Genomic DNA, 23,207 nt, shown 5'->3' with positions numbered 1-23,207 from the left:
GCACTAGTGACGGTAGCAATGCACACAGCTGGCTGCCATTGCAAGCCCTGGTGTACATACATCTTTTTGAGTAAACCCTCTAATTTCTTGTGCATAGAATCTTTGAAGGCACAACTATCCTCTATGGGAATAGTAGTTCTCTTAGCTAAGGTGGAAACGGCTCCTTCCACCTTGGGAACTGTTTGCCAAGCCTCCTTAATAGAGTCGGCTATGGAAAACATCTTTTTAAAAATAGGAGATGGAGAAAAAGGTATACCCGGTCTCTCCCACTCCTTAGCAATGATCTCAGAAGCACGGTCTGGGACCGGAAACACGTCTGTCGAGGAAGGAACCTCAAAATATTTGTTCAGCTTACTGGACTTCTTAGGAACAACAACTACCGTGGAATCACTGTCGTCCAAAGTAGCTAAAACCTCCTTAAGTAACAGACGGAGGTGTTCTAGCTTAAACCTAAAAGATACAACCTCAGTATCAGCAAGAGGGATTACACTTTCCAAATCTGAAATTTTACCTTCAGATGCTACTACGGTATCCTCTTCAGGCTTCTGGGAGGGGACCTCCGAAAGTGCAACAACTGTGTCAGAAACCTTGCTTACTGAATGTCTAATTTTCCTCTTACGCTTTCCCTGCAACATTGGAAAAGCAGACAATGCATCAGAAATTGTAGAAGACATGAGAGAAGCAATGTCCCTTAAAGTAACTCCAGCGGGAGTTAGAGAGGAAGCGCAGGGCACTGCTTGTGAGGGCGGTAAAATTTGGGACGCTTGAGGAGAAAGCTGCGGCATATATTGAACCTCGTCATAAGACTCCTGGACAACATCCGCTTTAGAAAAAATTGGCTCCGAAATTCCCCCCCCCCCTATAATTTAAAGTCCTCTCAATACATGAGGAATAGAAAGGGATTGGTGGTTCAACATTGGCATCAAAACACAAGGAGCAAGTGACATCTTGCAAGGCCCCTTGGTCCATACTGTTTCACAATGGTTAATTTAACAAATAAAACCCCCAAATTTAAAGAAATTTTTTTACCATGAAAAAACGTTACTGTCTCTTTAAAATTTAAATGTAACTTTTTTACCAAATTTTGTCAATTAGTAAATGCACAATTTAAAAACGATATAGACACCTCTATACCTCAGCAACTTTGCTGAGGTGCCTACCTGACTTGCTAATCCGGAGCTAATCTTCCCTTCTTATGATGCAGGAGATGATCCGGAACTCAGCAGAGAGGATACCGACATCGTTCAATTCTAGGAACACTTGCTTTAACGTAAACGATGCGTTTCTAGTAAAGCCCTGATGAACTCTGTCTGTTTACTTGTCCCAGACTGAGGCGCAATGAAAGTGGTGCGCAACTCAGTAAGATCATGCCCATCATGGGCGTTGCTAAAAGAAATAATCTCCCGATCAGCATTTTGTTAAGTTAAACCGCCGGGAGATTCTAACCACCAGAGCCAGTCATGCGCTTCTCTCCCAGCCCCAGTGCCTGCATACTAGAGCTGTCAAAAATTCCTCTCCAGCCTAGGAGAGTTTACAGTGTCCCACCAACATAAAGTGCCCCTTCCTTCACGTGCCCTCTATGTTGTTTTCTTAACATGCTCACTTTTTCTCTGAGAATATTTCTTTTCACCCCAGAAATAAAAAAGCAGCACTTACCTTGTACATCTGCCTGACAGCAAGGCAACTGATACGCTTGAGAGGTCCTCTCCCTCACACCGACCTGTGGAGAAATACAAGACTGAGTAATGTCCCTCAGGCTTTAGGAGTTAGGGCAGCATAAAACATGGGAGGCGCAGTAAGAATTATGTCCCACAAGTTCCCATTGCTCTAAAGCCACCACTGCTCTACTGAAGAGACTGATATGGACTACGGCTACACCCTAGGACAAGGCAGCACAATCTTGTACCACTTTTAAAATAATAAACTCTTGATTGAAGATTCTTTTCTAACACATAACTTTACCACTTCCTAGCACTAATGTAGGCAAAGAGAAGGACTGGGTTGGGAGTGAAGGGAGGTGATATTTAACAGCTTTGCTGTGGTGCTCTTTGCCGCCTCCTGCAGACCAGGAGGTGAATATCCCATTAGTAATTAAGATGATCCGTGGACTCATTGTGTCATTAAAAAGAAATAGGATATTTAATCCAGTGAGATAGTAGAAACAAGCATTCTGAAGATATGTCTTATTTACCAACATAGAGGGGGATATACAATACTTATTTCCCACCATTAACATGGAAGCAATAAAAAAAAGCATTCTTAGATGTATGACTATAAGGAGTCAAGAAACATAACTGTAAGACACCATAAGCAATCAGCAGCATGGAGATCAGCAAGCCAATAAAAGCGGGTCAAGCAAGTTAATACATGATTGGGCTTACCCAATCATGTGTTAACTTGCTTGACCCGCTTTTATTGGCTTGCTGATCTCCATGCTGCTAATTGCTTATGGTGTCTTACAGTCAATTAAATTTTAACTGAGTTTATATGACTCCTTAGCTAGCAGTAGGGCTGCACGATTAATCGCATGATGCGATTAATCGCGATTTTAAAATCGTCACGATTTCGAATTGCGAGAGTATGAGATTTATAACCCCACCCCCTACGAAGTCACCTATGACATACAGGAGGGCTCCGCAACCGAGTAAATCTGTTTAAAAGGGGGAAAAAAAGCTGCGCCCGCGCTTCATTTGTCAGTGGTATCAGCCCTCTCTGCTGCAGTGTAGTATCTCACAAGGAGATAAAAAGGCGCGCTGTTTATATATATTAAAAAAAAAATAAACATAGAAAATGGATCTATGATCCCAGAGAGTATAATGTTCTCACAATAAGCCACTTGGTCTTGATCTTCGTCGAGTGCTCTCGCTCAGTCCACTGCTTAAATAATAGTGGATGGCAGACTGTAGTATAGGCTGTTCTTCTGTGTAGGCAGCTCCTCTTGTTCCCAGAGAGCAGGGGTGTAACTGTTTAAAATTGAAGATAAAGAGGGCGCCACATAGCGTGATATTGTTTGACAAAAGAAAAGGATAACACAAGACAGAGAGGTAATGTGCTTACCAATATTTGTGGTACTGTTCTGTGACCAGTACTATCTCGCCTGCTAGCACTTTAATCAGTGGCTAGTACACTGTTGGATGCGATCCTTCCCGGAACTGATCCTTGGATAAGGGAATCGTGCTGTGAGCGTTTCTCTGTTCAGCTATTCCCATGTGTTGTTCGGTTAAGTTAAAAACTCATAAAAAAGTGCACAACTTCCAGGTTTTTAAAAGAAAACTTTAAAAGGCTTTATTATAACGCGTTTCTCAACCACCAAGGGTCGTTTCTTCAGATATCAAAGCGAATAAAAAATGTTACAAATTGGTACAATTTATACACATTTGTTTGATTAAAAAAGGAAGTTGTCACAAAGTTGCAAACCCATGAGAAAACATTACATGATTCAACTGAGCAAGCCGAATAAAAGGCTTGACAGGTGTTACAATTAGTGTGAATTTGCACAGCATGGAAAAGTCATGATTTTAGAAATACAAACAGCTGTAAACTTTAGTTGAAAAAGAGAGGCCTTCGATTTAACAATACTAAATGTTTAAAAAGAAAAAGATACAATCAGAGTTTCTAGGTTCCAATTTGGAATGGTTACAGTTGACACAAAATGTTATGAAAAACAATGTACCATAAGAAAACATATATATAATGTCGATGCCATAATATGATAGATTAAAAAATAATAAACCAAAATGCTCTGTCTTTGTGCTGTATGCTGCAAAGGATTATTTGCATATGAGTGATGCAAATGTGTAAGAAATAATCTGATAGAAATAGTATATTCGTTAATACAAGGAAGAGGTTGAGTGATGTTGATGTATGAACTTGTGTATCAATGTTGCTAGTGTGTGATAGCTAACCTAACTAAAAAATTTTTTTTTTGTGTTAATTGACTCGAGGAAGAGACTAACATAGTCAATCATAGACATCTATTCCTTAAACGTTGAACGATGTGCCCCATGGACATTTCTTATTAATCCTTATTTTTGTTGTTGTTACACATAAATTTAAAAATTGTCCATTTCAGTAAAATGTCTGTTATATGGGAAACAGTAATGCATTCTGAAGTGTCATATTGCTTTTAACTATATTAGGTATTGATAATAATACCTTTTTGATCTAATCTATCAACAGTAATGTATTCTTAGATATCATGTTACTTTAGACTATATTAGGTATTGGTAAAATATACCTTTTTAGTCTGATCTGTAAATTATATTGTCAGTTGTAACCTAGACAATATATGAGGTGAAATTTGCATGGTTGAACGGAAATATTTATGATTTTGTTCGTTCCTTTTTATTTATATTTGGTTTGTGGTAATATTCCAGTGCAGAATCCAGATTATTGAAACATATCTCGGATTGTTTGTATAAATATCTGATATTTTGTGATTATATTTATAAGAAAATGTTGTGAATATATTAAGTGTATAATAGACACAGATGATGACAGAGTCTTGCTATTGTGGGAACTTGTAAAGTGTAGAAAATATTTGTCTTAAAAATGTGTGTCTCTCAAAAAAGAGTTTGGGATCTATATTTTATCTTGATGACAGTATGTAGACTATAATATTAGTGGTATATATAGTATATGAGAGTAATCAAGGTGTATGTGTAATATGTATGAATATTCAGATGTTAGTATGTCCATGATAGATGGATGCACAAGAGGATTTAAAAATTATATCTATCATAGCAGACAAATAGATGTGTTGGTCTCTAGTTTAAAAGAATGGGAATTTGTGTTGAGTAGTAAAGAGTGTATCTGTAATAATATGTGAATGTGTTGATCTATTATGCAACAAATGACAATCGGTGTATATGAACGAAAAAAGGAATGAAGATGTATTGGTAGAATGTGTGCTGCATTAAGAGATGTATCAATGTTTGATGGTTAGGGGGAAGGTTGGCTTGTTGTAATGGTTAGGGGGAAGGCTGGCTTGCTGTGGCCATGTTAAGATCAAGGTCAATTAAAAGCTGCCAGATCTAGATTGGCATTCAATCCCAATGGATATAGTGTTCTTAACCGGTATATCCAGAATGTTTCTCGTTGTCTTAATTTGAGTAATCTATTGTAATCATTGTTTTTAGGGACAAAATCAATCGGAATGTATTTATAAATGTGAGGATTTCCATTGTGTTTTTTCAGGCAATGATGGGGTATGCTATGTTTAATGTTCTTTTTCTTACTATTCTTGCAATTTCGATGATGTTCCCCCCATCTCGTACGTAGTGTTCTTGAGGTACGGCCTACATACTGGAGGCCGCATATGCACTCCATAAGGTATACTGTATAAGAAGATTCACAGTTAAAGAAAATGGGAATCTGAAAATTTTCTCCTGTAACTGTAGATTTGAAATTCTTTATGCCAGATTTGATAATTTTGCATGTTCCACAACCTGATTTACCACATTTATACATCCCACATAAGCCAAATAAACCTTTGTTTCGTATTTGAGTGTGATTTTTGTTTTCCCTCTGAATATGTTTGACTTTTTTACTTGGAGCTAGTTTGCTTCTTATTGTGGGTGCTCTCCTGTAAACTATTGTAGGTTTGTCTTTAACCAGATGTTTTAGTATAGGATCTCTTAGGATGATGTGCCAATGTTTATATAATATATGTTCTAATTGTTGAAAATCAGAATTGAATTGTGTTATAAACAGAGTCTCTCTCATCATTGTGTTGTGTGATTTACTATTATCTTTTGTGTTAGCAAGAGTGTCCTCTCTGTTTATTTGTGATGCTTTTTCTAAAGCCCTATCAAGTAAATATCGGGGGTATTCTTTTTCTAAGAACCTATTGTATAAGATTTTGCTTTGTTCCAAAAAAATGTTATGGTCTGTACAATTGCGTCTGATCCTTTGGAATTGGCTATAAGGGATGTTGCGTAACCACTTTTTGTGGTGGTTGCTGTTATAGTTAAGAAAGCTGTTACTGTCAACGTCTTTGAAATACGTTTTTGACTTAATTTGATTGTTATCAATGCTTAAATACAGATCTAAATATTCAATATTGGATGTTTGTATGTTGGCTGTGAATTCGATGCCCATGTCATTTTGATTAAGATAATCTATGAAATTCAATGCTGTAGTGTTGTCCCCCCCCCAAAGAAAAATCAAATCATCTATATAGCGGCCATAGAAGACCAGGCTTGCCCCCAAGTCTGCCGAGTATATATATTTTTCTTCAAATAGTCCCATAAATAGGTTGGCAAAGCTGGGGGCAAACCTGGTCCCCATGGCCGTACCTTTAGTCTGTAAATAAAAAGTGTCTTGGTAAATAAAATAATTGTGTTGAAGTATAAATAAAATGCTTTCTAAAATAAATTCACATTGTTGGTCCGGTAAATAGATGTCTTTTTTGAGGAAATGTTTAATGGCTTGTAGACCTAATGTGTGTGAGATGTTAGAGTATAGCGAACTAACGTCGCATGTTATCCACAATAGATTTTTATCTTCTATACTAATGTTATTTAAAAGTTGTAACAGATGAGAGCTGTCCTTAATGTATGAGGGTAATGTTATTACATATTTTTGAAGGTATTGGTCCACATAATATGACAGATTGTATGTGAGGTTGCCTATTCCAGCAATAATCGGACGCCCTGGTGGGTTATTTTTATCTTTGTGTATTTTTGGTAAATGGTAATAATGAGCTATACTGGGATTTTGTGTTTTCAAAAAATCTTTTTCATTTTTATTTAATATCTTCAAAGAAAAACCTTTGTCTATAAGTTTGGTGTATGCTTGTAAGTATGTGTTTGTTGGATCTTGGTGTAAAATTTTATAATAGTTATTGTCCCCCAATATCCTATTCGCTTCTTTGAGATAGTCCTCTAAATTTTGAATGATTATTCCGCCGCCTTTATCGGCATCGCGGATAATAATGTTAGGATTATTCTGTAAACTTTGAATAGCTTTTTTGTGGCTCAAATAGGAATAATTCTTCTTTTGTTTTTTGGAGTGTAATATTTTCTCGAAATCTTCCAGAACCATGCTCTGGAAGAGTTCGATGTAATCTTTTTTTACATTAGTGGGATTGAAATTAGATTTATTTTTAACATCGGTATGTATGTATTCGTCAAATAAATGGGTAGTAAGTTCTTCAGTTTGTGAGTAGATGCAAGTTATGTTATTATTGGATGGCATAGATTCAGTTAATATGACTTGTATATTAGAGTTGGCTATTTTGCTGGATTTTAATTTTTTATTTGCAAAATATTTTTGCAACGTCAACTTTCGTGTGAAATGATTGAGGTCTACAAAAATATCAAACATTTTAGGTGTGTTAGGGGGACAAAACGACAGGCCTTGTTTTAAAACTCTTTTTTCAGGAATAGATAATTTATAGGATGATAAATTAAAGATCCCTTGGTCTAATCTGGATAATTTCTTTTCCTTGGTGGCAATGGCTCTACCTCTAGAGCCTCGCTTTCTGTAATATGAGGTCTTTTGCCTGCTCTTATTATTGGGCTGTCGTTTCTTATATTGGGACCTATTCCTAAAAAATGAGCTGAATTATTGCTGGTACTGGGAGTTTCAGGATCTGTAACTGAAACTCTGGGTTCTGATGACAAAATACTGAACCTATTTGGATGTTCATAGTATTCTTGTTGTCCATTTGAATGCATTTTTGTATGATGTGTGTTAGAATTATTGACCCTCGGTCCCATATGATGGGATTTCTGGTAATTGTAACTCGGTGAATTTTGGTCTGTTGAAGGGTATTGATCAGCAATATAGTTAGAAGATTCAAATGTTCGATTTTTAGGATTATAGTGTGTTCTTTCTGATTGGTGTACATGCTGAGGCTCTTGTTGGTGGTGTCGTTGAGTTTGATAGGATTGATATGATGGGACAGAGGAAAAAGAGGAGTGTGAACTGTGTGGTTTGTTAGAATAATAATTGGGGCGTGAATGATATTGTAGTGAACTGTGCTGTGGTGCATATTGTCTAAATTGGTTGTATTGATTGGGTGTGTTGTTATATCCTCTATTGTTTGTCCAAGAATTTCTATTGTTATGACCATTGTGCGGTGTTCTAGAATGTTGTGAAAAATTCTTGTTATCTGATTGATAGGAAAAGTTGGAGTAATTGTCTGGGTGATTAAGGTAATGATTATTTTGCATGGTTTTTGGCTTCTTCCCTTTTCCATATTGGACAGTTTTCCATTCATTCTGTATATTATTGGGGTTACTCTTATTTTCTTGTGTGTCATTCTGACGATTAAAAGAATACACACAGTTATTCACGTAATCTTCGTGATCTCTCTGCAGTTTTTTATTTTTGATATTAACTATGCTGCAGGCCTGGGGGTAAATATTTGCTTTAGCTGTTTGTGGTCCATTAAAGATCCCAGTGCAGTAACTCTGGGCTCCCTATTGTAAGGCACGAGAGAAACCCTCAAACAACTTCCAGACATGCCACTGACAACACAGCATCTGTGTGTGTACCGCGGCAGCCAACGGAAACAGTGAGCCCCCCAGTCTGGGGCGCCTCCTCTTCGGGCTGTGACTTCATCCTCAGCACCGGAGCTCCCTGCTCATCCCAGCACGACCCCACCCTCGCTACTCTCCCAACTGGAAGATGAGTGTTTACTTAATGATCTGCATTCGAAGTAAATTTGTACAGGAACGATGTGAGGGTTTGTGCATAAGCAACGTGCTACTTCATAATGTAGTAGGCGTGTATAAGATACTTTGCTAGGGCCTCTGTGGGAGCGCAGACAGCCGGGGGGGATAGCAGGTAACATGCAGTGTAAGAACATCATGGGCTGATGTTGCACAACTAAGTAACCTCTGATCACAAAATAGCTGTAACTAACACAACTGTAAGGTTTTAGAGAGCTGTGTGTCATATAACAGACAGATAAGTAAAGTTATTTTTTAAAAATCGCGATTAAAATCGCAATTGTAATATTTTAGGGACAAAATTGTCATTTTGATTTTTTTTCCATATCACCCAGCCCTAGCTAGCAGATGTTTTTTTTATCTCTACATGGACAAGGGAGTAAAGAGGGATACCAGCCTTAACGTTTTTTTATCTTTGTGTTCTCTGATTTTTAATTTGTTCTGAAACTAATTAAAACATTTTGTGCATTCAGATTTTTTTTTCCTTCCCAATTTTCTGGTTTCTGATACTTGTCTGTGAGTAAAAACATTTTGGATATTCAGAATATAAAAAAATGCTTTCTCTTCTGTATGACATGAGTAATCTGGCTTGATTGAATTTGAAACTAAAAATGTGTTTATTAAGTTGTGATTTCCTGAGAAAAGATCTGCCACATTGGAAACATAAAAACTTTATTTCAGATATGAATTTTCTGGTGTTTAGTCAGATTTGATTTGCTAAAGAAGCATTTCCCACATTCAGAACATGAAAATTCCTTCTCTCCTGTATGTATTTTTTGATGAGAAAGAAGACTTGACTTACGAGTAAAAAGTTTCCCACAATCAGAACATGAACATGTTTTCTCTCCTGTATGGGTTTTCTGATGAGAAACAAGATTTGATTTAAATGTAAAACATTTTCCACATTCAGAACATGAAAATGCTTTCTCTCCTGTATGAATTGTCTGATGCTTAACAAGACTTGATTTCAAGGAAAAACATTTTCCACATTCAGAACATGAAAATGCTCTGTCTCCTGTGTGGATTTTTTTATGATAAATTAAGGTAGATTTCTGTGTAAAAGATTTCCCACAATCAGAACATGAAAATTGTTTCTCTCCTGTATGAATTTTCATGTGCATATTATGATCAGCTTTCCGAAGAAAACTTTTGCCACATTCAGAACATGAAAATGCTTTCACTCCAGTATGAATTTTCAGATGAGACACAAGAGTTGATTTCAAGGGAAAACATTTCCCACATTCAGAACAAGAAAATTGTTTATCTAATGTATGAACAAACTGATGAATAATTAGATTTGATCGATGAACTCTCTGATGTCTAATAAAACTTGACCTCCAGATAAAAGATTTTTGACATTCAGAACAAGAAAATCCCTTCTCTCCTGTATGGATTTTCTGATGGGTAGCAAGATTTGATTTTTGGGCATAATGTTTACCACATTCATAACATGGAAACGCTTTCTCTCCTGTATGATTTTTTTTATGCTTAATTAAAGCTGATTTCTTGACAAAACATTTTCCACATTCAGAACATGAAAATACTTTTTCTGTTGTGTAAACTTGCAGACATTTAATAGGTCTTGATTGCGGGATGAGAAAATCTCCAAATTTAGAATATGGAAATGGTTTATTTCCCACATGATTTCTTTGATCTTGAACAAGACTGTAAGATGCACATTTACTGTATCCTTGTTTAGGAATATCTGTTGGAAAGAAATACAACGAAAGTTAACTTTTTAAGACATTTTTGGGTAGGTTATCTTAAATTAGATAACTTTCAAAAAGAATTGGTGTTTAAATGAAAATAGGCCAATCCCTAATACTTTGAAAATATAATATTTAAAAAATGTACAGCTGTCATTTTCTAACTACTACTATTTTTTAAAAAAACTTATTAAAGGTTTAACCTATCCCATTAGATCTATTTTTATACCTATAGTTATAAGGATTGATAGCTTTTGCTATAGTTTCTCACATGGCAATAGTGAAAAGTAAAATTAACAATATACACTAAACTATCAAATTCCAATGTTCTCAGGATTAGAAATAGGATTTAACAGTGAATGCTTGATCAAACATAATATATAAACACACACAATTTACAAATGAACAACTCACAATAGGGGATTGCAAAAAATTGTGTACAAAGTTCTTTACATAACATAGTATTTGTTCCAAAATCTGCTAAACAGCTATGTAAAAAGGTAAGCTACATCATAGTTAATATCTTGTATTTTCTTGCATCTTCATGGCATCAGATTTCCCACTTTTTGCAATATATATTGTGATCGGTTTCCTGCTCTGTGTTTTTGACCTGTTTACCATTTTTTGATTCTGATTTGTAAGTTTCTGACCACTGCCTGAATTTGACCTGTCTCTGGATAACAGTTTTGTACCCTTCTTTGCCCGCAAGTCGTTGGCCCCCGCCTGTTATTTGACCTGTATATATATATATATATATATATATATATATATATATATATATATATATATATATATATATATATATATATATATATATATATATATATATAAAAGGAAGCTGTTATGTTAATTGACTGCATTGAAAGTCAATCATACTAATGGAGCAACAAGATTACAGTGGGGGGGGGGTGTTAAGACTGAATAACTACTTAGAGCTAAAACTGAAAGTAAAAAGGAGAGGAATCACCCTGAGGACTAAATAGGTGATGTTTTATGCATATGACAAATTATACATGGTCTTTACATAATGATATGTACATATTTTTTGTTTTACTGAGCTAATTAAAAAATGTGCTTTATAAAACTTTGGTCTCCACATACTAAGGAACAGGTTTTCTGTTAAGGACTGTTGAATAAAATAACTTATTGTTTAATAAAGGTTAAAGGGACAGTATACACTCATTTTCATATAACTGCATGTAATAGACACTACTATAAAGAATAGGATGCACATATACTGATATAAAAATCTAGTATAAAACTGTTTAAAAACTTACTTAGAAGCACTTAGTTTAGCTCTGTTTAAAAGGTAGTTGGAAAGCTCACTGCAAGTGGAAAATAAGACACTCCCCCTCCCCCTTCTTTTGCACATGAAAAGACCCTTTACATAAACAGGAGCAAGCTGAAGTAGGTATCTGACAGTATTCTCATAAAACTTTGGGGCTTGATTAGGAGTCTGAAAATCAGAGCAATGTTATTTAAAAATAAGCAAAACTAGAGGCTGAGCTTGGCCGGTCAGGGAGATGGCCGTGTGAGTAGATAGCTCTTAGGCCCCAGACTCCCAAGTCCCAATAAAAAGCAGGCAAACCTGTAAGAAACCATAGCCAGAGGAGAATCCCAGACAGTAGTCACTAGCGGGCACTTAGTGACTCAGAAAGAAACAGACAGCGACCTGGTACACGGCGGAATCAGCCGCCAGAAGTGAGCAGAGAGCTGCAGGCGCGCCATTGCGCACATCTCAGAAGCGGCGTGTACCTTACCCAGGAAAGTAGTGTAAGTGGTGTTCGGGGAGTCCGCAGACACAGATTCATTTGACCGGACAGCCAGCAGACAGGAGGCGAGGCGCACAAAATCTTCCGGCATCGAAATGGAGAAGCCCCACGTTACCGCAAGGAACAACAAGCTGTCACAACAGGGTAAGAAGCGTGGTGTGTGGTGCACGAATCTAAAGCCCTTGCACAAAAAGACAAACAAGGGGTCCAAAATTTATCTCAGACAAAGATCACACTTATGCCAATATCTCCTACTAAGGGCTGTACAACATAAAACTCACAGGCATTGGGCAAATAAACTTTAATTAACATAAAAGGGATAAAAAGCAAAAAAATAATAAAAAAAAATAAGAAGAAAAAAGTGAGAAGGGCTTGCACAACAGGGGGCCTTAGGTCTGAAAGAGGAAGGATATTTCCCAACTTTAATCACACAGACACTGGACATACAGCAACACTCTTCCATAAGAGACACAGAAAAGAAAGGAAACTAAAACTCTAGTGTAAAGCACAGGAATGAAAAATAGTGAGAAAGAGCTCAAAGATAAACAGAGTTGCAGCAAAGTTACCCCCAAAACAATAAGACTGTTAATGCCCTGGAAGTGTTTTGGGGTGATACCCGAAAAGACCTACACTTAGAACTCAAGCACACTGAAACTATATAGATACAAGAAACTGTGGGAAAGATGTATCACATCTGAACTCTTTGCTAATTCAGGCACTTAACACAGACAAATTATACCAGACTGCCAGCCACGCGACCAACGCATAGGCTCAAGTAATATGCCAGGGCGGAAAGCTAACAAATCAGATACCACGCCACGCTCCAGGATGCTACAACAATACTTAAGACCACTTGAATCTCCGCTGGAGATCCAGTCTGTAACACAGAGTAAAGAAACACCACAAACTGAACACGCAAGTCAGGCAGTCCAAGCACCCCAAGGATCAGGCCTCACAAAAGACGACCTATTGCCCCTATGTACGAAAAATGACATCAAAGAAATAATGGCCGAGGTTAAAAATTGGTACGGGGACCTGAAGAGGGACCTATCACGAGTAACCCACAGAGTTACCACATTAGAAGAGAGTCACAATGTTATGGATAACGACATACAACATATATCAAAACTGGCCTATGAACAAGAAGGAATCATACACCACCTATTGGAAAAGGTTGAAGACCTAGACAACAGGGGCAGGAGGAACAACCTGAGGATTAGAGGCATTCCAGAATCTATTCTGCCTGGGGCATTAGAAGGCTGTTTACAAGATTTGTTCAGGACTGTCAGGGGTAATAACAGCGCTCCTGACTTGATAATTGAAAGAGCACATCGGGCCCTACGGGCGAAACCACACCCTAAGGCACCCCCAAGGGATGTAATAATAAAATTACTTAATTTCAAAGACAAAGAGGAACTCATGAAACATGCAAGATTAAAACAAGATATCAGGCATGCCGGGAATCGTATTCAGATATTTCAGGACTTAAGCCCAGCCACTCTTCAAAAAACGAAGAGAGCTTTCATACATTACAAATGTCTTGAGAGACCAGAAAATAACATACAGATGGGGCTTCCCTGTCAGTATAATTGCTACAAGAGGAAACACCACAGCTGTTTTTAAGAGCAAGGAAGATCTGCCACATTTCTGTGATGCCCTCCAACTAGACATACAGCCTCCGGAACAGGAAGATCAAATGGAAAATAATTACCGCCAAAGTAGACACCGAACCCACTCAAATAACAAAGAAACAGCAGACAAAACAGCAGCAGACACACTACCTGAAACCAACAACTTAAAGGACAATGAGGTTCTTAATTCACAGACTGCTTGAAATGTACACGGAGAGATACAAGGGATCTTCTTGAGACTAGCATGAAGAGCAGGTCGTATGAATGTGATACATAATTGTATATATATCTAGTTAAGAAGTTGAACTGTTCTCTCCTTTTGTAACGGGACTTGGGGCCGGGGATATTGCCCTCATTGTGTTGCATTGAATTGTATTGTATTTCACTGTTCAAATCACTTTATCGTTTCTTGAGCAATATAACACACTGTTGACACCTGTATTTAGCTTAAGGAAGCTCAAGTGGTGATAACCTCATATAATATATTTCTCCGTAGCAGCTAATAGAGAGTGTCATACCATATAAACAGGTTATAGCGCACCGCCATTAGTTAGCATTGCCCGTACAGTCTAGTAAATCTCACAAACACACACTAAGCCTCCAAAAAAGGCGATTCGGTCTCTGCGGCGACGTGTAACTAGTCACAAGAAGGCACGTCACAGAAGTATTGTACCCCTGACTTGCCTAACGCTCCACATCCTATCTAAGTAACAATAATTCAACAAAAGTCATGACACAGAAATCCCTAAAACTGATAACTATCAATGCCAAAGGGCTTAATAGCCCAGAAAAGAGGTCGATAGCATTTAGTCATTTACATAGAGAGGCAGGCGACATATTATATATTCAAGAAACACATTTTAAAAGAGGGAGGGAACCTAAGGTGGTGAGTCACAGATACAAAACTATCTCCCTAGCCTCAGGCAGTTCCAAAAGAGGAGGAGTGGGGATTTTCTTGAAGAACAATATTAGCTTCACTCCGTCAAATATAATTAAAGACCCAAACGGAGCTTACATAGTGGCGGTGGGATTGTTATTTAACATGCAAGTGACACTTGTGAATGTGTATTTGCCTAACCAAGGGCAGCAAAGGGTATTTAAACAGATTGCACAATTGCTATTGGAGCACTCAAGGGGGATAATTCTGCTTGGGGGGGATTTCAACATGCCACTGGACCCAGCCCAAGACACCTCATTAGGCTCCACAAGCACCCCACAAAAAGTGATTAAGTCCATGCACACACAGCTACAACAACTGCGCCTGCATGATATATGGAGGGACAGGCACCCTCACGCACGAGACTACACCTTCTACTCACACCCACACCACCTTTACACAAGGATAGATTATCTCATCACCGATCAAATAGGGCTTACATTAATAGAGAACTCCAGCATATTACCGATCACTTGGTCTGACCAAGCCCCAGTTGCATGCACATTAAAATGGCCGACCGTTCCAATTAAACCATTTATGTGGAGATTAGATGAACATATGCATGACAATACGTTGACTAGGACAGAAATCGACACGGCACTAGGGCATTACTTCCAAGAGAACACGACAAAAGACTTAACATCTTCCACAATTTGAGAGGCACACAAGTGCGTTTTGCGAGGAGAGGTCATAAGACTTAAGGCACAGGAAACTAAAAACAATAGACAATTTGTAAACTCGGTAACATCCCAAATTAGATACTGGGAAGCAAAACATAAGGCGTCCCCAAACTCAGCTGACACACTAAGAAAACTAACAGCAACTAAACAGGAACTCCATAACCACTTGGTGAGAGAATATCAGAACAAAGCAGACAGGCTGAGACAGAGATATTTCGACATGAACGACAAAATAGGATCTTCCCTAGCGAAGGCCCTCAAAAGAAAACAACTAGACACATACATTCACTCACTGAAAGATTCTAAAGGCCAGGTCCATAGAGATAGCGTAGCTATAGCGGAGATATTCAGGAAATACTATAGCGAGTTGTATAACATCCAGACTGACTGTAAACAGGAAGATATTGACAACTTCCTAGCCGACATACACCTACCCGAATTAAAACAGGAAGATATAGACTTACTTGACTCACAGATAACAATGGAAGAAATTAAGACAGCCATCAAAAACATGCCTAACGGCAAGAGCCCAGGGCCGGACGGTTTGAGCATACGGTACTATAAAACTTTCCTACACCACATAGGAACTCCCTTACTGTCCCTATTCAATTCCCTACTAACAGAAAAGGGCTTCGTAGAAAATATGCTGCTAGCACATATAACAGTACTCCCTAAACCGGGAAGGAACCCAGAAAAGACAGAAAACTATAGGCCCATATCTCTTTTAAATTCAGATGTTAAAATATTCGCAAAAATATTCGCCACAAGAATTAATAAGCATCCCCCTGATCTGATACACCCAGACCAGGTGGGTTTCATACCTGGGCGGGAAGCTCGAGATAACACATTAAGAACATTTCAACTAATATCCTATGCCCAGACTAGAAATATCCCCATGGCCCTGATCTCCACAGATGCAGAAAAAGCTTTCGACAGGGTTCATTCGGGATTTCTTAAATCTGTTCTACTCAAAATGAAATTTAGCAGCAATTTTATAAATTTGATTTTTACACTTTACCAAAACCCTACAGCCCGAGTCAAGGTAAATGGACTGCTTTCAGACCGATTTATTATCGGAAACGGTACTAGACAGGGATGCCCTTTGTCACCCATCCTCTTTGCCATAAGCATAGAGGCTTTAGCCCAAAAAATGAGAAGCGACAATCAAATACGAGGTTTGGCAATTGCCAACAACAATTACAAATTGGCTTTATATGCGGACGATGTTCTGCTCACGTTGACAAATATTAGCACGTCATTATTCAAAGCATTAAAAACCCTCAAAGCTTTTGGCGTAGTTTCCAATTTCCAATTAAACCGCACAAAGTCCGAGATATTAAACATCACATGTGACCCCACCCTCTTTGATCAAATTACGCAGAATTGCCACCTCAAGGTACAGGGAGTTAAAATGAAATACCTTGGTATTTATCTATCCTCGGACCAACAGGAAATTTTCACAGCCAATTACAAACGATTAGAGCTTGAGCTAATAGCTGACTTATTCAATTGGAAAAATAAACCAATTTCGTGGTTAGGGAGAGTAAACGTGATTAAAATGAACGTTCTACCCAGACTCCTTTACATTCTACAGACTACTCCTATACCTCTCCCCTCTAACTTTCTACCAAAAATACAAGGACTTTTAGAACAATACATATGGGGGGGGACCAAACCCAGAATCGCAAGGAAAACACTTTACATGCCTAGGGACCAAGGTGGACGTGGACTGCCTAATATAAGCACGTATAAGCAGGCCATAACTCTACATAAACTATTAGATTGGTGTAGCAATGATTCTACTAAACTGTGGGTGCAACTAGACTGCGCAACACTAAGTACAAGGAACGCGGGAGGTCTGGCTTGGATACCAGGGAAGGACAGGCCTACGGCCGCACATACACAACCACTATTAGTGGATTTTTTCTCCACATGGGACAAGCTACTTAACATCTCCACGCACATATCCACTAGGCCATCTCCATTAACACCTATATATCAGAATACATCCATACCTTGGAACCACAGAGACACACGACAAGAAGAAAACACAGCATATGGGGCATGGACACTCGCTGCATTAATTGAGGGCAACTCAATGAGACCTCTGGCCCAACTAAAAGAGTCCAGACCAGACTTGGGCATAGACTGGTTAGCTCACTCACAGATGAACCACTTTCTAAACACTCACAAACAGAAAACCGACTTCTTCCGACAGCTAACCGCGTACGAGACACTGTGCATACGAGAGACGCAGACAAAACATGCAATTTCCATCTTGTATAAACTACTATTAGGGGGAGGAACTCAGATACTACCCTCTTACACTAAATACTGGGAAAAGGAGCTAAATGAAGACATAGAACCGCGTGACTGGCTGACAGCATTCCACACAACAAAGCACACATCCATCTCAAGCAGGGTGCAGGAATCCAGCTACAAATTTCTAGCGAGATGGTATCTCACACCCAGTAGGATAAAACACATATATAGAACAACCACAGGGAAGTGCTGGAGGGAATGCGGAGGTGAGGGTACTTTAATGCATCTGTGGTGGGACTGCCCCGGACTAGACAAATTCTGGGTGGATGTTTTGGAACACGTTAGAAAAGTCACCGGAAAATCATTGACAAATAGCGTGCAAACTCTATTATTCATATCACTACCTACACTTGAGAGTAAAGTAAGTAGGGCTCTAAAGCTGGTTATGTTGAACGGAGCCAAAATGTTGATACCCAAACATTGGAAAACCAAAACACTGCCCACGGTGGCAGAGTGGAGGAGGCAAGTGGACAACATGCTGCACTTAGAAAGGTATCACCACATGCAGAGAGACACCTTAGACACACATGAGTTAATGATAATGCAGTGGAAGGAAAGCTTCTCAGATTAGGGCTGAAGGAGAGAATAAACAAACAAAGGGTGAGTTATTGGAGGACTGAGGATTGCAGGTAATTGAGGTAAGAAGGCGACGGGCTGGGGCGGTGCGTGGTGACTACTGATCATATTAGTTAAATTTAGATTTTGGAATGACACTAAAAGTGAAGTTAGCAACAGGAGAACGAGTTGAAAATGTTTACTGTTGATGCAACATTCTTTGTTATGAGTTAAAAATGTTTGCATACAATTCGTACCTTAAGGTACACTACATGTATAAGGACTTTATATTGTGGAGAACAGAATCCTTAATCGGACATTTCAAGAATATCAGCACAGTTGTAAATTGTATCAGTTATTTTGTACCTTTGCTTGCAACGAACAAACTGGAGAAACATGTAAATTTTGATGTATGTATGCAAGATATTTAATAAAGCTTTTGAAAATAATAAAAAAAAATAAAAAAAAATAAAAAAAATAAGCAAAACTATACATTTAAAAAAAAAAAAAAAACATTATGGGCTATATAAATAGATCATCTACAAAACATTTATGCAAAGAAAAAATGAGTGTATAATGTCCCTCTAATAGTGATGGGTGTGTGTATGTGTCATTTATTCCATAATGACAATGGCAAGTTTTCACAAACTCCCATGTGAGTGCTTGTGTCTGCTATTACTGCCTAAGTGTGTGTGTGTGTGCCTATCTATCCCTGCCTGTGTGTGCATGTATATGTCTATTGCTGCCTGAGTGTGTGTATGCCTATCTATCCCTGCCTGTGTGTGCATGTATATGTCTATTACTGCCTGTGTGTGCATGTATATGTCTATTACTGCCTGTGTGTGCGTATGCCTAGCTATCCCTCCCTGCCTGTGTGTGCATGTCTCTGTCTATTACTGTCTGTGTGTGCATGTCTCTGTCTATTATTGCCTGTGTGTGAATGTCTTTGTCTATTACTGTCTGTGTGTGCATGTCTGTCTATTACTGTCTGTGAGTGCTTGTCTCTGTCTATTAATGTCTGTGTGTGCACGTGTCTATTTCTTTCTGTGAGTGCATATCTATGTCTATTACTGCCTGTGTGTATAGTATATTTGAAAAATAAACAGCTATTACAGTTCTTTATCAAATTCTTTATGTGCAAAAATCTCATAGACTTTAATAGTGAATTTTGTAAAAAAAAAAAAATTGTTATAACTTTTCTAAATAATTGTAATAGATGCCTAAATATGTTACAAACACACCCAGTGACATATTGCAAACCTTTAGAAAAACTTACCTGAAGACTTTTTTGCAAAGTTCAACTTTAAAGTCTATTGGACGTTTTGTAGATACATTTTGGATAAGAATTTAAAGGGATTGATATGCATTAAACAAATAAATATGCATAGCTATGAGAAAAGTATGAATAGAATGGCAATTAGTAAAAGATATTTTTAGATAATATCAATATATTTGGAAAAAAACGTAGTAGAAAAAGGACACATTTAAAGGGATAGGAAAGTCAAAATGAAACTCTCATAATTCAGGATACAGCAAAAAATTTGAAGACAACTCTATTATTCTTGTTCTCTTGGTATCCATTGTTGAAAAGCATATGTACATATCCTTAGCCACAGCAATGCCCTACTAGGAGCTAACTGGTGGTTGGCAGCAACACACATTTGTCTCTTGTCATTTGCTCACCAAATGTGTTCAGCTAGGTCCCAGTAGTGCACTGCTGCTTTGGAGCTGAACTCTAAATGACAGAGCGACATGCAAGGTCTAGGAGGGGGACTTCAGAATCTGTGAGGGGGCGCATTTTGGAGCCAGATTCTCTAGAATTCAAGGTTTCAAGTTGAACTGCCCTAAGAAGCTCCAGAGGAGTCTGCGAGTCTAACAAAGTACGGATTTTGTATCTTCCAGTTTCTAGCTGGATTTACTCCTAACTCTGGACAACACTCAAGGTAAGATCTATAGATTTGCTGAATGTATGAGGGGAATCTCTGGCCTATGGTATGTCCCTTTGAGGTACTGCATGCATGGAACACCACTGGAGATTTTATTGCTAGAGGCTACAGGTATCAGCTAAAATTTGGTGGAGGACATACTAAAACAAGCCACAAATGTTTCTGCTTCATTACAAAAGACTGTGGCAAGATGGGTTAAATAAACAATGTTCTATATGTTGCATCAAAAGTAACTACATTTTGTGATATAACTGTACAGCATTGGGTACTGCTCCGTAGCAGATTGACACTAACAGCTAGATTACGAATTTTCAGCGCTATAGGGAAATTAACGACCGACACAAAAGCGACGTTATGTCACCTCCCTATAGCGCTGCTATTACAGGTTTTGAAAAAGCAGGCTTGTGCGGGCGATATGGTTGCGTTGAGCTCCATACCACACCAAAATACAAGCGCTGCTTTGACGTGCTCGTGCACGATTTCCCCATAGACTTCAATGGGGAGAGCCACCAAAAAAGAAGCCTAACACCTGCGATCACGGAACCAAAAGCTCCATAACGCAGCCCCATTGATGTCTACGGGGAAAGAAAAAGTTATGTTTAAACCTAACACCCTTACATAAAAACCACGTCTAAACACCCCTAATCTGCCGCCCCTGACATCACCGCCACCTACATTACAGTTATTAACCCCTAATCTGCCGCCCCCAATGTCGCCGCCACTATACTAAAGTTATTAACCTCCAACATCACTAACACTAAAAAAATATATTAACCCCTAAACCTAACACTAACGTAACCCTAACCCTAACACCCCCTAACTTAAATATAATTAAAATAAATCTAAATAAACCTTATAATTATTACCTAAATAACCTATTTAAAAACCGAAGCTAACCATTGACCTGAAAAGGGTATTTGTATAGGAATTTAGCTCTTTTACATTGCCCAAACCCTAAGCTAAAAAAAAAAAACCCTACCCAAAAAAACCTAACACTAACTCTCGACGATCCACTTACATCCATCCTCATCCAGCCGGCGAAGTCGTCATCATCCAGGCGGCAAGAAGTCTTCATTAGGGCGGCCTTTTTTTTTTTTTTTTTTTTTTTTTCACAGGCCAACAAAATGTATTTACTATCAGATTTTAAGTTTCCAATCAAACACTAAAAAATGTAAAAAAAAAAAAAAATCCCACACCACAGAATTTAAAAAGGTGTAATAAAAGATTCTTTGGTGGGGGAGTTTTTTTTTTTTCTTTCTTTTTTATTTCTTTTATTGATCAAGTATAAGTAACATCAACAAAAATCAAAGTGACATCTGACAACAGTTCTTCTATACAGATCAAGCAAAGCGAACTTGATTATTGGTAAAGTCCATATCTGTTCTTTGCCATCATGACTCCAGAGAGCTTGTAGTTGCAAAAGTCACCTCTCTCTTTTTTTTTTTTTTTTTCTCTTTTAACTTCTTTACTCATTAAAAGGTATAACACAACTGTAAGAACAGATTCTGGTACGTCAAAGTCCTTTGATGTTAATTATTTTATACAAATATCCTCTCGGAGAGAAGTAGAATATAGCCTAGTAGAAGTGAGAAAGCAGACTAGGGGGAAAGGGGAAATAAGAGAGAAAGAGAAAAGATGGGGGGGGGGGGGAAAAAAAAAAAAAAAAAAGGGAAAGGGGGGGCATTCAGCAGTGGCTCGTGGCCCTGTGCCTGGGCAGCGCCAGACTTCCTAATTACAACGGTGTTCCCTTCCACTGTGCTATCATCATCTCATAGATCTCTATTTGGTTTGTTTTAAGGTAATGTAGTTTTTCTAGGGCAAGCAAGTCAGTCACTGTGGTACGCCAGTCCAAGACTGTGGGGATGTCAGTTGACTTCCACCTTCTAGGTATCAATCGCTTTGCTCCTGTGAGCATTATTAGTAGGAGAGATTGTTTGTGCGTGGTTTTGATCTTGGGGAGATTTAGAAAAAGGAGTGTCTCTGGGGAGGCTGGGATCACCGTTTGCAAGGCAGTAGACATTTGCCTGAAGATAGTTGCCCAGAAGCTAGGGCGGCCTTTTTTATCTTCATCCAGCCGGCGAAGTCCTCATCCAGACGGCAAGAAGTCTTCATCCGGACGGCCTCTTTCATCTTCATCCAGACTGTAAGAAGTCTTCATCCAGACGGCATCTTCTATCTTCATCCATCCGTCGCAGAGCGGGTCCATCTTCAAGACATCCGGCATGGAGCATTCTCTTCTTATGATCGTCGCTTGAAAATGAAGTTTCCCTTTAAGTGACGTCATCCAAAAATACTATTGGCTGTTGCAATCAGCCAATAGGATTGAGCTTTCATCCTATTGGCTGATCCAATCAGCTAATAGGATTGAGCTCTCATTCTATTGGCTGTTCCAATCAGCCAATAGGATTAAAGCTCAATCCCATTGGTTGATTGCAACAGCCAATAGGATTTTTTCCCCTTAAATTCCAATTGGCTGATAGAAATCTTTCAGCCAATAGGAATGTAAGGGACGCCATCTTTGATGACATCACTTAAAGGGAAACTTCATTTTCCAGCGACCATCGTAAGAAGAGGATGCTCTGCGCCGGATGTCTTGAAGATGGACCAGCTCCGCGCCGGATGGATGAAGATAGAAGATCTGGATGAAGACTTCTTGCCGTATGGATGAGGACTTCACTGTCTGGATGAAGATGGAAGAGGCCGCCCGGATGAAGACTTTTTGCTGCCTGGATGATGACTTCGCCGTCTGGATGAGGATGGATGTCCGGACTTCGATAACTGTAAGTGGATCGTCGGGGGTGTTAGGTTTTTTTTAAAGTTTTTTTGGGTGGGTTTTTTTTTTTTTTGCTTAGGGTTTGGGCAATGTAAAAGAGCTAAATGCCCTTTTAAGGGCAATGCCCATACAAATGCCCTTTTCATGGCAATGGTTAGCTTAGGTTTATTTAGATATGTTTTTATTTGGGGGGGTTGGTTGGTTGGG

At 38.5% G+C, this 23,207-nt stretch overlaps 1 protein-coding gene across 1 annotated transcript in view; it reads right to left on the bottom strand.

Annotated features, from left to right (window-relative positions):
• Positions 1–9,333: 9,333 nt before the first annotated feature.
• Positions 9,334–23,207, bottom strand: part of LOC128666924 (oocyte zinc finger protein XlCOF6.1) — a 107,168-nt gene continuing 93,294 nt past the window's right edge. Inside the window, exon 4 of the mRNA XM_053721745.1 lies at positions 9,334–10,383. Coding sequence (XP_053577720.1) covers positions 9,356–10,383 — 1,028 coding nt within the window. The 3' untranslated portion in view covers positions 9,334–9,355. The remainder of the gene's footprint in view (positions 10,384–23,207) is intronic.

The sequence above is a fragment of the Bombina bombina genome, chromosome 7 (genome assembly GCF_027579735.1).
Source record: "Bombina bombina isolate aBomBom1 chromosome 7, aBomBom1.pri, whole genome shotgun sequence".
Taxonomy (NCBI): Eukaryota; Metazoa; Chordata; class Amphibia; order Anura; family Bombinatoridae; genus Bombina; species Bombina bombina.
This window is presented reverse-complemented; position numbering and strand designations above follow the sequence as displayed.